We start from the raw sequence: 13583 nt of genomic DNA, 5'->3' as shown, positions 1-13583 counted from the left end.
AGACGGGTGAGTTGTATCACTCTTTTTTTATACTTTTATATATTTCTTGGAATCAATACATCATATATAAACAAAATGTATACCATATGAAAGACCAAAGTCTTAGGTATATTTTCTGTATTCATGTAATTTTCATACGTTGTGTCAGTGCCGAGTTATAAGCCATCAAATAAAGGGAGTGAACATGTGACATGTTGCCCCACCAATGGGTAAGTTGTCACACACTATATGGGGTAAGATGTCACATTGGATTTTACAACTAATAAAACAAGGACAAAATTATCCATGTTCTCGAGTTTTTTTTTGTTTTTACAGTCAGAGAAATGGTTTATTATTGATCTTGTAAATTTACCATCATCATTGAGCAAACGTTAACATAAAATATTACAAAATAGATTAACGTCTGTGAAGATGGGGTGGTGTGTAGGAGGCAGGACCCAAATGCAGGGGGCAACAAAAACAAGGCAAGTCAGGGATGCAGGTAAAAAAGGGGGTTTTAAATCAAACAATAAAAAAATAAAATAAAAAATAAAAAAAACACACAAGGTACTTGGAAAACATAACAAAAATTAGCAAGGTCCAAAAACAAACTATATGCTAAATAAGCACATATAGCAATATATAGCAATATATAGTGTTTTATTATAAATCGATTATTCTAGAAAATGCAATGAAAGATGACAACAGATCAGCCATGCAGTTGGTATGCCACTTCTCACACATAAGTGAATGTCAAACTAGATGGAGTCTAAACTACTCATGAAAAAAGGATTCTCAATCTCTGGTAGGAGGTGCTAAAACGTACAGACAAAGGCAAAAAAAAAGAATACTAATAGTTTTCCTTCTGCATTTGTTCTTTATTGGCATGTTGAGGGTTCCCTAAACAGTTAAGCGTTTCTTCAAACTGCCAATCAGCCAACATTTTATCATCTGTTACTGTTTAACAAGTTTATGATACAATTTATGATCAGTCTGGGTTTTAAGCCAACATTTGTCCCACTCAGTCAAGTAAACGTTGCCAGCTGTGCCATAAAAATGATGTCATGAAGAGGAAAGGTGCATGAGAGAACAGATGAAAACAAAGAAATATATTCAGAATGAATGACATAATGAAATCTAACCCCAAAATACTGAATCCAGTATGCATCCTCCAAATGTTGTATAAGGCAAAGGAACAAACTGACAATACCATAATAGATAAACCAATAAATAAATAAACAAACAAATGTTGATTCATTCATTTTCAACTGGTATTTATCCTCATTACTGTGTGTTTTGAGAATGCCGGATGAAGCCATCACACCCACTGGTACAACAGGAAGACACCCATTTAAAAATAAAACAAAAATACACAAACAAAACACATGGTACCATACATAACATTAAAGCAACACTAAGGAACTTTCAGTTTATGTGGATTATGGCGGCTGCTCAGCACAGGTAAAATGCTTTGATCGCCCTAAAGAGATTTACAACGGGCGAGGGTTGCTGCCCTGGGCTTGTACCAGACATTTGGCTGTGGTCCGTGTTGAATTTGAAGCAATCAGTCTGGTATTTCTTTTAAATGTACTTTATTTACAGCTCAGCAGTTAGCGCTTAGTACTTCAGCGTTTGGCATTTCTTCTTTGCGTTTTTCTTCTTCTGCCATTACATACACGCCATCCAATGCCCAAATGAGATACTACACTGAATTATACTACAATATAATAATGTATCAGATTTATATGGCACTTATGATAAACTTGTATTGCTAAAACTCTGATTAAATGGTTGGTATCCCTAAATATTGCACTGTTGTAATGAGCTTAATTCTATGTGCTTCACTGTATTCCTTGAAAAGAAGTTATACAATATATTTTGATTGGGACTTTTTACTGACAATGGATATTTGTTTTTCCATTGCATTTATTTATAGATCATTTTATCTGTTCTATACAACATATCTATTGCCATTCATTTCAATCAATAAAAAAAAAATAATCTAAATTAGGGCCATAGTTATAAATCACGATTTTATCGGTCCAGCCCACAATATATGTTGTGATCTCCCACTAAAATTGCTACATACAACGCAAATATATTAGAATTTATTTATTTTTGCTAGGTCTGGTGACCCAGTTAGAATGAGAACAGGTGACACTGACTACAAAGTTTTACTGGTGGACCAATTCTACCAAAACAGCGAATATAAAATGTTGGCATGGCTTACAATATCCAGGAATCCCAAAAGGCATTCATTGATTATGAAAACTATAAATGTGACCCCACTGAGGTGCCTGTTTTCTGTGTCAAATTCATAAGACCGAAAATTTGATGGATTAATTTTCCCTTTACAGGGACGACAGCACAGACATGAAGACAGGTGGATTTTACTGCTTAATTAATATTCCAAAAATGCCATATTAATCAGAAGGCTGTGCTTTGACTTGTGGGAGGGTACAGAACAAAGAAATTTGACTTTCCCTTTAAATGTACATTTAAAAACAAAATTAGACAACTATAATAAGGGGGGCACGCGTAATCCACAGCCTTTCAAACACCTGACTAATGTGATGAAAAAGAGATCAGGACGGCAGCATAGAAACGTCCATGGCAATAAGCATCAAAATAGAGATCCAAAGGATCACACAACCAGACAGGGCACAAATGAAGATGCTTCAATCCGTTTTCCAGGATTAATTTAATCCCTGAAAAAGACATTACATTAACAATTTGTTATCTCCAGCTCTTCTCCGTCAGCTATGCAACCAGCATATTTGTTTCAACATGAATGAATACATACATTTTGTAGTCAACACATTTGCCAACCATTTCTCAGTTATGTTGCAGTAATGTTTTAACTCTCAAGCCACAAGAATTTTGGGGGGGGGGGGTAAACAGTGCTACCTAGAGGCTAAAGTAAGACAATGCACTGGGCAGAGTTATGACCAACAAATTTACACATCTGCAGAACACATTACAATAAGAGTTGTGATCCCTTTTCAGCACTTGTGCTCCTCATTGTAACCAATAATAAACTAATTACGTCATAACAAAAATGGCTGCATGTGGAACTTGTGCCAAAACACCTCAAGAACTTAAACCTGGCCGTCAACACACAAGACCTTGATAGTACAAAAACTGCCAATCGAATCCTTCGTGTGCTTTCCAGGAGCTGAATCAGTCGTGTCGCCCACGTTTTCCATCTGCGTCACAAGTGTGCTACGCCTGCTTTCTGTGTTGCTCTGCGAGAGGGGAAGAAAGAGGAGATGTATAGATTGGCATGCATTTGCAGATACATTTACAATCACTCTGTTAACAACCTAGCAAAGCAAGGTGTACAAAAGTATGGAATCACTAGTCTTGGACGAGCACTCAGACATTTTACTCTGTGGGTCAAACTCAGATTTAAAAAAAACAAACAAACAAAAAAAAAAAAAACAAGCATGAAACAGTCGTAAGGTCATTCCAAAGTGCAACATCTTGGCTTTCAGAAAAACTAAAAGAAATGAAGAAAAAAAAAAAAACATTGTGCTGGTCAGTAAATGTTAGTTTTATAGAGCAAGTGCAGGGAAATAAATATGGAATCACTCCATTCTGAGGAGAAAAAAAATATGGACTCATGAAAAACAGACGGGGGGGGTCAAAACATTACTAGTATTTTAGTTGCACCACCTCTGGCTTTTATGACAGCTTGCAGTCTCTGAGGCATGGACTTGATGAGTGACAAACAGTATTCATCAATCTGCTGCCATCTCTCTTTGATTGCAGTCGCGAGATCATCTTTGCAGGTCGGAGCCTTGCTGTGGACCATTTTTTTCCAATTTCCACCACAGGTTTTCAATTGGGTTGAGATCTGGGCTATTTGCAGGCCATGACATTGACTGGATGCGTCTTTCTTTAAGGAATGCTTCCACAGTTTTTGCTCTGTGTCATCTTGGAAAATTATTTCATCTTCCCCAACATTTTTTCAATTGAAGGGATAAGAAAGCTGTCCAAAATGTCAATGTAAACTTGTGCATTTATTGAAGATTTAACCACAGCCACTCCTCAGTGCCTTTGCCTGACATGCAGCCCCATATCATCAAGGACTGTGGGAATTTGGATGTTTTATTTAGGCAGTCCTCTTTGTAAATCTCACTGGAACGGCACCAAACAAAAGTTCCAGCATCATCACCTTGTCCAATGCAGATTGATTTCATCCAGTCATCACAGTCCATGATTGCCTCTCCTTAGCCCATTGCTATCTTCTTTTTTTTTGGTTTAAGCGTCAATGATGGTTTCCTTTTAGCTTTCCTGTATGTAAATCCCATTTCGTTTCAGCGATTTTGCACAGTTCTGCCACATACATCGACTCCAGCTTCTTCCCATTTCTTCTTCATTTGTCTTGTTGTGCATTTTACCGTAGAGTTCATCTTTTTAATTTTAACTCAATTTTGTGAATTATGACATGACTGCCAATGGCAAAAAGATGAAGCCATATTTCTATTTGACGTTGTCCACTTTTGTTAAAGAGTATGAAAACATTTTATTGTACATTTAGAACAGCTATAAAATTGCAGACTGCTAGTTAACTATTCAAGTCATCTGATTAAGATTTCAAAATAAATAAATAAATCACCTGAAACCTCTAGTAAAGACCAATCATGGCTCACCAGTTCTTGGCTAGCAAACTCAGCCATAATTGGTCATTACCAGTTTCCTGAGCACGGGTTATGTCATCTTCAGTCAACAGCAAGTGACAAAATTAGGTTTTAAAACACGTGTCAAGATCAGGTCCTCGAGGGCCAGAGTCCTGCATGTTTTCAAGGTTCGCATCTGATTCAATGATCAGGATAATTATCAGGCTCCTGCAGAGCTTGCTGATGAGCTTAAATATGAATCAGCTGTGTTGAAAATGGGAAACCTCCAAAACCTGCAGGACTGCAGTTTGACACCTATGTTTTAAAATGTATTAATTATTCATGAAAAATAATGAAGTTATCAAATTAGTTGTGGAGAAAATATGAACTTTATTCCTCAAGTCAATTTTATATAAATTACGCGTGCAACTTTAAATGAAAGAAACTAACAAAAGTTAAATGAATATAGAAAAGGGTAAAATACTGATTTTGAATCCATTTAATCTTACCTTTCATAATTACAATCACTTTCCAAGCAGTTTTGCAATTATGTCTGCAATGGGAAGGAAAAAAAAAAATGCTAATCACATCTTCACTTTGTCAAAGTTGTGTTGCAGTGCCATTAATTGTTCTCACCAATCCAACTTGTGCAATCTGATCAGATTCACCTGGACAGGACATGCTCCTCTGCAACATCTTGAAAGATTCCACTGTCAATGTGCAGATCTCATCCTTCAGTCGGCGCTGGCCGTCAAGAGTCAGGTTCCAGGAGCACGACTTCCTTTTACCGTCTTTGCACATCTGGTTGCAGGTTTTGCGGAAGCTGCTGTTGAAGCACAGGTTGTGTCGAATTGTGTTCTTCCAGCCGTCGGGGGCAGTCTGAAAGAAAGGGAAGTGCTCTCTGGGGGAGGACAGAAAGCAGTGTGGATCAGGCTGCAGTGGAATGTATATTTCAAAAATCAAAGTTTGATATTGACACAATTGTCATTCTGTGCGCACTTAAGAAAATGTGGCGGGATTTTGACAGTTGAAAATACTTTTTTTTTTTTTTTTTTTTAAATCCTTTGCAGTAATCAAATTCTGAGATTCTTTCCTTCCTGATGCTGCATACCTTTCTTGGATCACACGATATTAAAGTGTCTCAAAATTAGTGTTGTTCCGATACTGGTATCGGCAGAGGTGCCGATACTGCATAAAAACAGTGGTATCGGTGACTACTCACAAGTAACGTGCCGATACCATTAATTCCAATGCTAATATAGGATTTTGGATGCAGCATCTTGTGTCTTGCTCGTGCACAACATTCACTGATATATGACATGTTCACTGCATGCCGATCTAAGATATCCTATTGGCCCTTAAATGCTCTGAACCAAAGGCAGGACAGCTTTTTCATGTTGAGAAAAAAAAAAAACTTAAGTATCGGTATCGGCCGATACTGCAAAGCTGGGTATCGGTATCGGTATCCAAAAAAAAACGTATTGGAACAACACTGCTCAAAATGTATTTCCCCATCTTTCGAACTGAATTCTTTCATCTTGTACCTGCTTCGCCACATAGGGTAGCCATTTTCTGACCTGGTGAAGTTGTAAATCTGCTGCACTTTGAGGCTCCCATTGTGGCTGCTTTTCAGTGCCATAGCAATGAGCATGCAATAATTTACTGGTGGACGAGGCCAACATCCTGGCTTCAAGGTTCTGTTGTCCTGGAAGCACAGAAGCAGATACATTTTGCACAGAGGCTATGATGTGTGCTAGTACCACGTCGCCTCACCCATATTTTTGGAGTTCTCCCCCTGCGTCTGCGGCGAGTTGTTGGGCAAGAAGCGCCTTCATTCTTTGTGTCATGGGAAAAAAAGCAGAATATTTTGATTCAGTTTGTGGTCTGATCATTGGCAACTAAATACTTTGGAATGTTTATATAGAGATATACTTAGATGTGACACACTGGACAATTCATGCATTAAAAACTCTATAAATCAATCAAATCAGTTATATACTGTACCGTGCAGTCAGTGGATGAGGAAGGAACATCCATTCTCCCCTCCTGGGGACATAAGTGCTGTTTTGTGACTTGTGAAGATGGAGTCAGTTGATTTGGGGTCTCCTCTACAAGGTCTTGGAGATCCTGCCGACTCACCGCAGATTCTCCATAGATCGGACAGGCAATGTTAGGATTAACGAGGAGCCATGGGTTTGGCTTCACAAAGGTGTCTGACAAAAGAAAATGGACAGTATCATTATCAGGCTTGTGCAGAGCTTACTGATGACCTGATCATTTGAATCAGGTGCATTGGAGGAGAGAAATATCTAAAACATACAAGATAGGGGCCCTTCAGGACTGGAGTTAGTGACCCCTGGTGGACTGTGTGTTGGGTGAAGCAGTCCTTTTTTATTATGCATTTGTTGCTTAAATGTGCCAGCAAAAAATAAAATAAAAATGATTACATTAAAAAAAATAATTAAATAAATAAGAACGCCACCTCAAAAATTAACTTTTACTAATTAAGAATAAAATGTTTAACTCACCTGATGTTTTGTCATACCAAATGAACTCATCTTTTCTTCTGGAGGCTCTTGCCAATGGCCTCTGTGCCACATATTGATCACCAAGGTTATTGTCTTGATAGGAAAGTAAGTAAAGAAATAAAATAAAAATACCAGACAGATTGCCCCCCCTCCCTTTTTTTTTTTTTAAAAGCCATGAGCCAATGTAGTTTACATTGCAATTTAACCCAAATTTAAACCGAGAATTGGGGGTTATCCATATTTTGCAATAGGCAATGAGTTAAAAGTTAACTTAAAAGTTGTGCACATAACACCATTTTAGAGAGCAAGTGCATGTTAGATTTCATTCATTCTGCGGGTGAGGAAAGGTTTGTGATCAGTTTAAACCAAAGAGGAGTTCAAATATTCACCATCGTCAAACTGGTCAGTAGTTGTTAGCAGTTTCAGCTCCTTGTCCATTTCCCAATCTGTCAAACCTACTGAGCAGTGCAGCTCAGAAAGGCAGGCTTGGGTTTGGAGCTTTAAAGTCATCTCAAGACCTTGAAAAGAAAGATTTTCTTCTGCTTTTGGACACTTTAGATTCTGACAAACATTGAGGCGAATGCACGGCGCTGCAGCTGGAGCTCGTTGAACTTAATTAAACTAAGAACGTGTTTAGCCACCTGAAGTACCCAATACGGTGGCCGACAGGGTCAAACGCGCTGCAAACATATACTCACGAACAAACGACACATAATAAATTCGAATGAAAACCACTCAAAATTAAACTTCTAGGAAACAAAATCCATCCATCCATTTTCTTGACCGCTGGGGGGTGCTTGCGCCTGTTGCAAGAAATGCTACTACGACCAAACGCTACAAACAGGAATGTTGAATGCAAACAGAAAAATTACACATAAATGCAAACCCCTCAAAAATGCAAACACGTAAAATAACGACAAAGAAAAGCACACACGAATTGGGAGCAAACTTACAAACCACAACAACAAAAGTGCACTTGCGAAAAATACGATGCAAGTTGTCGCCACACAACGCAAGTGCGGCACCACTAGGGGGCGCGACCAAAAGGGATGAACTAGCCCTTGTGTGAACCAGAACCTCTTGAGGAACGAGGAAGAGTCCCACCAAGGTTGACGTACTTTTTGAAAAGAGGACCGAACAGGCAGATGTGCTTCCATTTCAATTGTGCTGCCTAGTGTAGCTAGAAGCATAAAACAAAAACGTTCACTTTCAGTAAACATTTTCTGTAACATTTTATTTTTTATTTTTAACTGGAGAGATCCTCTTACTCATCTCATATGCAATATCAATTGCACAAGTCTTGAATCACGCCCAGACCAGTGTGCAATAGCCTTATTTATTTGTCACATTTACAACACACTTCACAGGAAATATCAATGTTAACATCATTTGTACAGCATGGAAAAACTCAAATAGTTTATCTTTTTTAAATATCTTTTTCAATTATATTGTATCTCATACACAACAAGAACGTGTATCATTCGAGACTTCAAACATCACACAACAGGTCTGATGCAGAAACTCATGTATGCTCTACTATGCATCTTATATCAAACAATATATTCAAGTTAGCCAACATGAAGGCAGTGACGAACAATTTCTGTTGTATTTTTTGTTTTTCAGGGGCACAAGACATTCCTATACGGGTCCAACTTTGTGTAGCGTAATATTTTCTTCAGACATAGCTCAACATGTTACAAGTTACCTTGATTTGTTGGTGAGCATGGGGATGAAAATGATCTCATTGTTTTAAAAACAAGATTGATGAACTTATTGACAACCGTTTCAAATCTTAGTAACTTTTAAAGTCAACATTTGATTATTGGCTGTACATGTAATGCTTCCATTATTGGTCTCGAACTAGGAACTATATGTTGCAGTTCCAGTCATGCTTCTTTTAGTCAGCCAACCAAATATGTTTCCACAACGTGGCATCACAAACAATACACATAAAACAGGGTTACGAATAATATACAATGCATTCAAAGATTCTAACCAGTGCTTCACCAATGACCAATGAATGAAGATTTGTGTAAAGGGACATTACATGGTTTTAGGACCAACTCACTCCAACAACTAAAGATTGGGGGGGCTGCTTGGCGTGGTGGCATCAGATGCCTTAACACCAAGGTGGGAGTGGACAGACTGAGCCAAGAGATGGAATGACAAAGGGCTGGACAAAAGCAACATATGGGAGGGATCTTAAAAGATAGGAATGTAGTTGTCAATCTTGGCACGGTGCCGCTGCGCAATGCATTCTGCAATCCAGACAATGTTCCTGCACTCCTGCTCCTTCAGCTTGACGTAAGCGTAGAAAACACTGAAATGGAACTGGTTGAGGAAGGCCAGTTTGTTGAGCTTCACCTGCAGGAGGAGAAAGGACAAACAGGAAGAGACAATGGCAGTCAGTCAAGATGACTGGAAGAGTAGAGTAGAGCTGCTACTGATTGATGCTGCTCAGGCTTTATGGCACCAATGCATTTATGTTTACAAGACAAAAAGGTCACAGTCTACCACAACAAAGAAATGTGTCACAATAAGTATGACAGATTCCATGGGGACTTTGGCTGGTCTTTGTATCTTTAATGCCCGCTATATCAATAGTAACGACCAAAAGACTATGACGATATATTTTCCGTTTAACGGATGCCATAAAGATGTAAGTCACGACAGTGGAGCCTTTTTTTTTCGGCCAGATGCTGAAGGTCTAATCTACCCAAAAATGGTTACCGGTACTTATTTCTATACTATCTTAAGCCATGCCCAAATCTTAACTGGATTCAATGACTATATATACTTACTTGATCACACAATGTTTGGGGGTAGCGGGTTAAAAAATTCTAGCTTTTTTTCCAGGACAGATATGCTCAATACAAAGCAAATGTGAAGCAAAGGATTTGTCGACAAGTGGATGCTGTGCTTTTGCGTGTCTGTTTGTCACCTCATGCTCAAAGAAGCGATCCTCAAGCGTTTTGTCGCCTGGGTTGCTGCCAGCACCCTCAAAAAGCAACTTGTACTCCTGAAAAAGACACAAACATGTTCAATTGCACATTTGGAAGCTAACAAACAGAACACAAAATAGAAAACATGAGTTGTTTGCTTATCAATCACATTACACAAAGAATAAATAACAAAATTCAGCAGACCTTTTGTGAAAAAGAAGACCAAAAAGCATTAGAACTTACAGGATAGTAATCAGCCACAGCCTTGACTTGTTCATAGTCATCAGCCCTGGCCAGCTGGGCAAGGCCTTCTGGGTAAAGCTTGCCACAATGAGGAAAGAGCTTAGCACGGTCCTCCTTGGAAAGCTCCGTGCCAAATGAGTTGATGGTGATGATGAAGGCTCTTCTATCAGCCTCAAACTGCAGCAAAGACAGAAAGGTTAGCGCCGGCCTGGGAAAAAAGTGCAGCCTGCAGGCTATCAAAAACATTTAATACTATGAGGAAATACATTAAAAATGAATATTGAACATGGTGTGTCTATCCAGATGTTACGGATGATTTCCACAAAATTTTGCTAATATCACAAGAGTTGAGGGATCTTTTGTTATCTCAGCAGATGCCATCTTATCATCAAATATGTTGCTAACTAACCAGGATTTTAGCCCAGCGTGGGCACATATTCTGGCGATTGCATAACTAAAACGGTTGTAAAACCTCAGGCAAGGCCGTTTACAACTCCCATTGTGTTGCATAATTGTATAACTGTAATTGTATTTAATGATCTCAGAATGTTTAGAATGTAATCTGTTCTACTCAGATTATGAAGCACTGGAAGTCTCATTGGCATTAAACTTGCAAGTTTCTCATGAGTCCGAGTCTGTTTCTAATGTTGAAGTTGAATATTTTTGTTGTATACATATTCATTGTCCGGTTTTTACTACTCCCATATTTACCTATAGGCTAATTGTTTGAGAAAATGTACAGGAGCTGTACATTTTGCAAGATTTTTTATTTTTACATACAACTTGACTTGGGTTTGGACTTATTAGCAATTAGTTTCTTTTTGGCGGAATCATAGAAATACAAATAGCTTAAATTTAGATCATATTTAGATCCCAAGTTATCAACTTACAATTTCATGTTAAGAAATTTCATACCCTGGAGGTCAATGACCCCTAACTGACAGGTCAAATTGAGAACGCCTCCACATTTTAAATCAAAGTTCATATCCATCAAGAGCAAACCCTGAAAGTTCCATGCTTATTTCATTTTGCAGAATTGTATACGATAATCAGAGCTTATCAGCCCCATTGAGAGGACTGATAGGCACAAACGGAATTTTACGTTTCATTTTCAAATTACAAGCCAAGCAGACATTTACCTCCAAGATGGGACACATGGTATCAGCTGTAGTTCCTCCCAGGTTGGAACAGAATTTATAGAATGCTTCAAGATAAGCCTAAGAAAATTAATACACAGAAAGCAAATAAAATGATTGTCAGTGTTAAAACCCTTAATTTCAACAGTACTGAACCACTGTACAGTATTGAAAATGGTGTCTCTATTTGCTGCCAGATTTTAGTTTAAACCACATATCACAAGTTATCTAATAAAACTTAAAAACAACTGCTTGACCAATATTAAATGTTTTACCTTGTAGAGTGTGTTACGGATGATTTCAATGTTCATTTCATCCAAGTCCTGCTCAGATATACAATCCTGGAAAAATGCAGCTAAAAGTAAAGCAGGACAGAAAGTTAAGTGTTTCTCGTATATTTTCATACGACAGTGTAGTGTCCATTGACTGAAGATAAGAGGGTGGTTACCGAGGGGAGTGTCCACCAAAATGGCATTGTACAGCTCAGCTGGAGTCTGAGCGATATTGACGGCCTCCATCTGCTCGAAGCTGCCGAGCGGATGACACTTGGGCACCAGTTCAGAGATGGCCCGCTGGTGAAGGGTTCCCGTGATGAGCAGGATGACGTTATCGATCATGTAACTATACCTGCAGTCAACACCAGAGAGACAAGAGGTATCAATGAAGTTTTTCCACATTCAAAAGACCAGCCAAGTTTATGTTTTCATTCCTATTATCAGGCTAACAACTTTAATATTGATGGTCCGGCATTCATCGGTTTCACACAGATCAATGGACAATAGTTCAGTTTTCTACAGCTCTTGTACTGGACCTCATTAGATTGTGAGAGCGACCAAAATATTCTATACAATTTTGACTTCCTCACGTTATGAAATCCATGAAGCTGGCCAGCGGCTCATATGACTGGTTCCTCATGTGGCGAAACTCCACAACCATTTTCTCCTTCAACTTGTCATCGATGACAGACACAGTGAGAGGTGAAGCCTCGTTTGCCAGGAAACTGCCATAGTCTGTGCTCTGCAGGTGAAGTTTCAGGTCTGCAAGGGAGGGGGAAAAAGATGGACTGGGCTAAGAAAAACAAAACTAAACGGCTGCCATTACAACAGTTTACTGGATGTCGAGCAGCTTATAAAAACAACAGCCATCAGTGAACGCTACATAAAACAAACGGACGTTGACATTACTAAGTAATTATAATTGCTGCTGGTAGCCTATGCGTCATTGGGAAGAGTTAGATTTTTAAAAAGGTAGACTTAAAAAACGTTTCCCTAAAAACGAAATTAGAAACAATGAAAACGAAGTAGTAGCACAAACGTTGTAGGTCCTAAGTCGTCTCATTTACTTACAATTAAAATGATTTTTGGTAACATGTGACATCATTGTACAGTATTACTGCTGCAAGGAAATTCGACTGATAGCACCGTAGTTCCTATTTTACAAATAACAAACACCACACGAGCAAATAAATTGTTAGTCTCGAAATTAAATAACGGTTGATAACGCTTAAGAGTCAGCTAGGCCTATTCCTTATTGTTAACAAAACCGGTAAGTGCGTCCAAAATGAGATTTCGCATTCGTGTAGCTAGCTATCACATTAAACCCACCTTCCAAGGTCTCGCATTGTACAAGGTTTAAATAATCAGCCTGAGACAGTATTCCAGCTTTAAATCCTCTCACCAGGCCCTCGAGGTAGCCGTTATCAACGTTAAAATAAAGCTCGGAGAAAGGCATCTTGTCTGATTGTTCGATCTCTCTCTGCCGCAGAAACGTCCGACTGGTTGCTAAGCATTAGCATTAGCATCAGCTGACCGAACCATGTGACTGTCACCTGATCAGTCATCACTTCTCTTCCGCCCTCCCCCTTGTTTCGTTTTAAAAAATGGACACTAGATGACGCCAAATCTTTATTTTTATACAGTGACAGTTGCACAGTACAGTATTATATAACAATGCAACCATTTGGCATGCCTGGAAAACGAAATAAATTACAGATAAACAAAATAACAGTCGTTGAATGGGTAGAGTGCAGACGAAGGCAAACGACATTAGTTGAAGACAGAAGCATTCAAAGTGCCAGGAAGCAAGACCTTATAACAACTGTTGGAGACATCAGCAAGCAACATCTTCCAGAGG

At 38.6% G+C, this 13583-nt stretch overlaps 2 protein-coding genes across 4 annotated transcripts; both read right to left on the bottom strand.

Annotated features, from left to right (window-relative positions):
* Positions 1 to 2661: 2661 nt before the first annotated feature.
* Positions 2662 to 8183, bottom strand: foxr1 (forkhead box R1). Of its 3 annotated transcripts, XM_077518239.1 has the most exons (9): positions 8083 to 8183; positions 7519 to 7647; positions 7130 to 7222; positions 6606 to 6814; positions 6375 to 6437; positions 6179 to 6306; positions 5238 to 5502; positions 5111 to 5154; positions 2662 to 3224 (listed from the first exon to the last, which is right to left on the bottom strand). In XM_077518239.1, the coding sequence occupies exons 2-8, from the start codon at positions 7637 to 7639 to the stop codon at positions 5149 to 5151; spliced, it is 885 nt and encodes a 294-aa protein (XP_077374365.1). In that variant the 5' UTR covers positions 7640 to 7647; positions 8083 to 8183; the 3' UTR covers positions 2662 to 3224; positions 5111 to 5148. The 3 variants fall into 3 exon arrangements, with proteins under 3 accessions (XP_077374365.1, XP_077374366.1, XP_077374367.1); XM_077518240.1 differs by lacking the exon at positions 8083 to 8183 and having other exon boundaries at positions 5270 to 5502; positions 7519 to 7976; XM_077518241.1 differs by lacking the exons at positions 5111 to 5154; positions 8083 to 8183 and having other exon boundaries at positions 5270 to 5502; positions 7519 to 7978.
* Positions 8184 to 8451: 268 nt separating this feature from the next.
* Positions 8452 to 13249, bottom strand: LOC144017525 (V-type proton ATPase subunit d 1). The gene is made up of 8 exons (XM_077519192.1): positions 13055 to 13249; positions 12316 to 12487; positions 11899 to 12077; positions 11726 to 11805; positions 11454 to 11531; positions 10315 to 10491; positions 10071 to 10148; positions 8452 to 9493 (listed from the first exon to the last, which is right to left on the bottom strand). The coding sequence occupies exons 1-8, from the start codon at positions 13179 to 13181 to the stop codon at positions 9332 to 9334; spliced, it is 1053 nt and encodes a 350-aa protein (XP_077375318.1). The 5' UTR covers positions 13182 to 13249; the 3' UTR covers positions 8452 to 9331.
* Positions 13250 to 13583: the final 334 nt, after the last annotated feature.

This window comes from Festucalex cinctus, chromosome 4, assembly GCF_051991245.1.
Source record: "Festucalex cinctus isolate MCC-2025b chromosome 4, RoL_Fcin_1.0, whole genome shotgun sequence".
Classification (NCBI taxonomy): domain Eukaryota; kingdom Metazoa; phylum Chordata; class Actinopteri; order Syngnathiformes; family Syngnathidae; genus Festucalex; species Festucalex cinctus.
Note: the sequence above shows the minus strand (reverse complement) of the source record. Positions and strands in the feature narration are given on the sequence as shown.

What these genes read in the sequence shown, in the direction of transcription:
- foxr1 (XM_077518239.1), bottom strand. Translation starts at nt 7,639, where the DNA reads ATGACTTTAAAGCTCCAAACCCAAGCCTGCCTTTCTGAGCTGCACTGC. An exon ending in TTGGTATGACAAAACATCAG is followed by an intron (nt 6,815 to 7,129) that starts GTGAGTTAAACA and finishes TTCTTTTGTCAG; the next exon opens with ACACCTTTGTGAAGCCAAAC. An exon ending in CAGATTTACAACTTCACCAG is followed by an intron (nt 5,503 to 6,178) that starts GTCAGAAAATGG and finishes GTCCTCCCCCAG; the next exon opens with AGAGCACTTCCCTTTCTTTC.
- LOC144017525 (XM_077519192.1), bottom strand. Translation starts at nt 13,181, where the DNA reads ATGCCTTTCTCCGAGCTTTATTTTAACGTTGATAACGGCTACCTCGAG. An exon ending in TCCGTAACACACTCTACAAG is followed by an intron (nt 11,532 to 11,725) that starts GTAAAACATTTA and finishes TAATTTTCTTAG; the next exon opens with GCTTATCTTGAAGCATTCTA. An exon ending in ATCGCTTCTTTGAGCATGAG is followed by an intron (nt 9,494 to 10,070) that starts GTGACAAACAGA and finishes CTCCTCCTGCAG; the next exon opens with GTGAAGCTCAACAAACTGGC.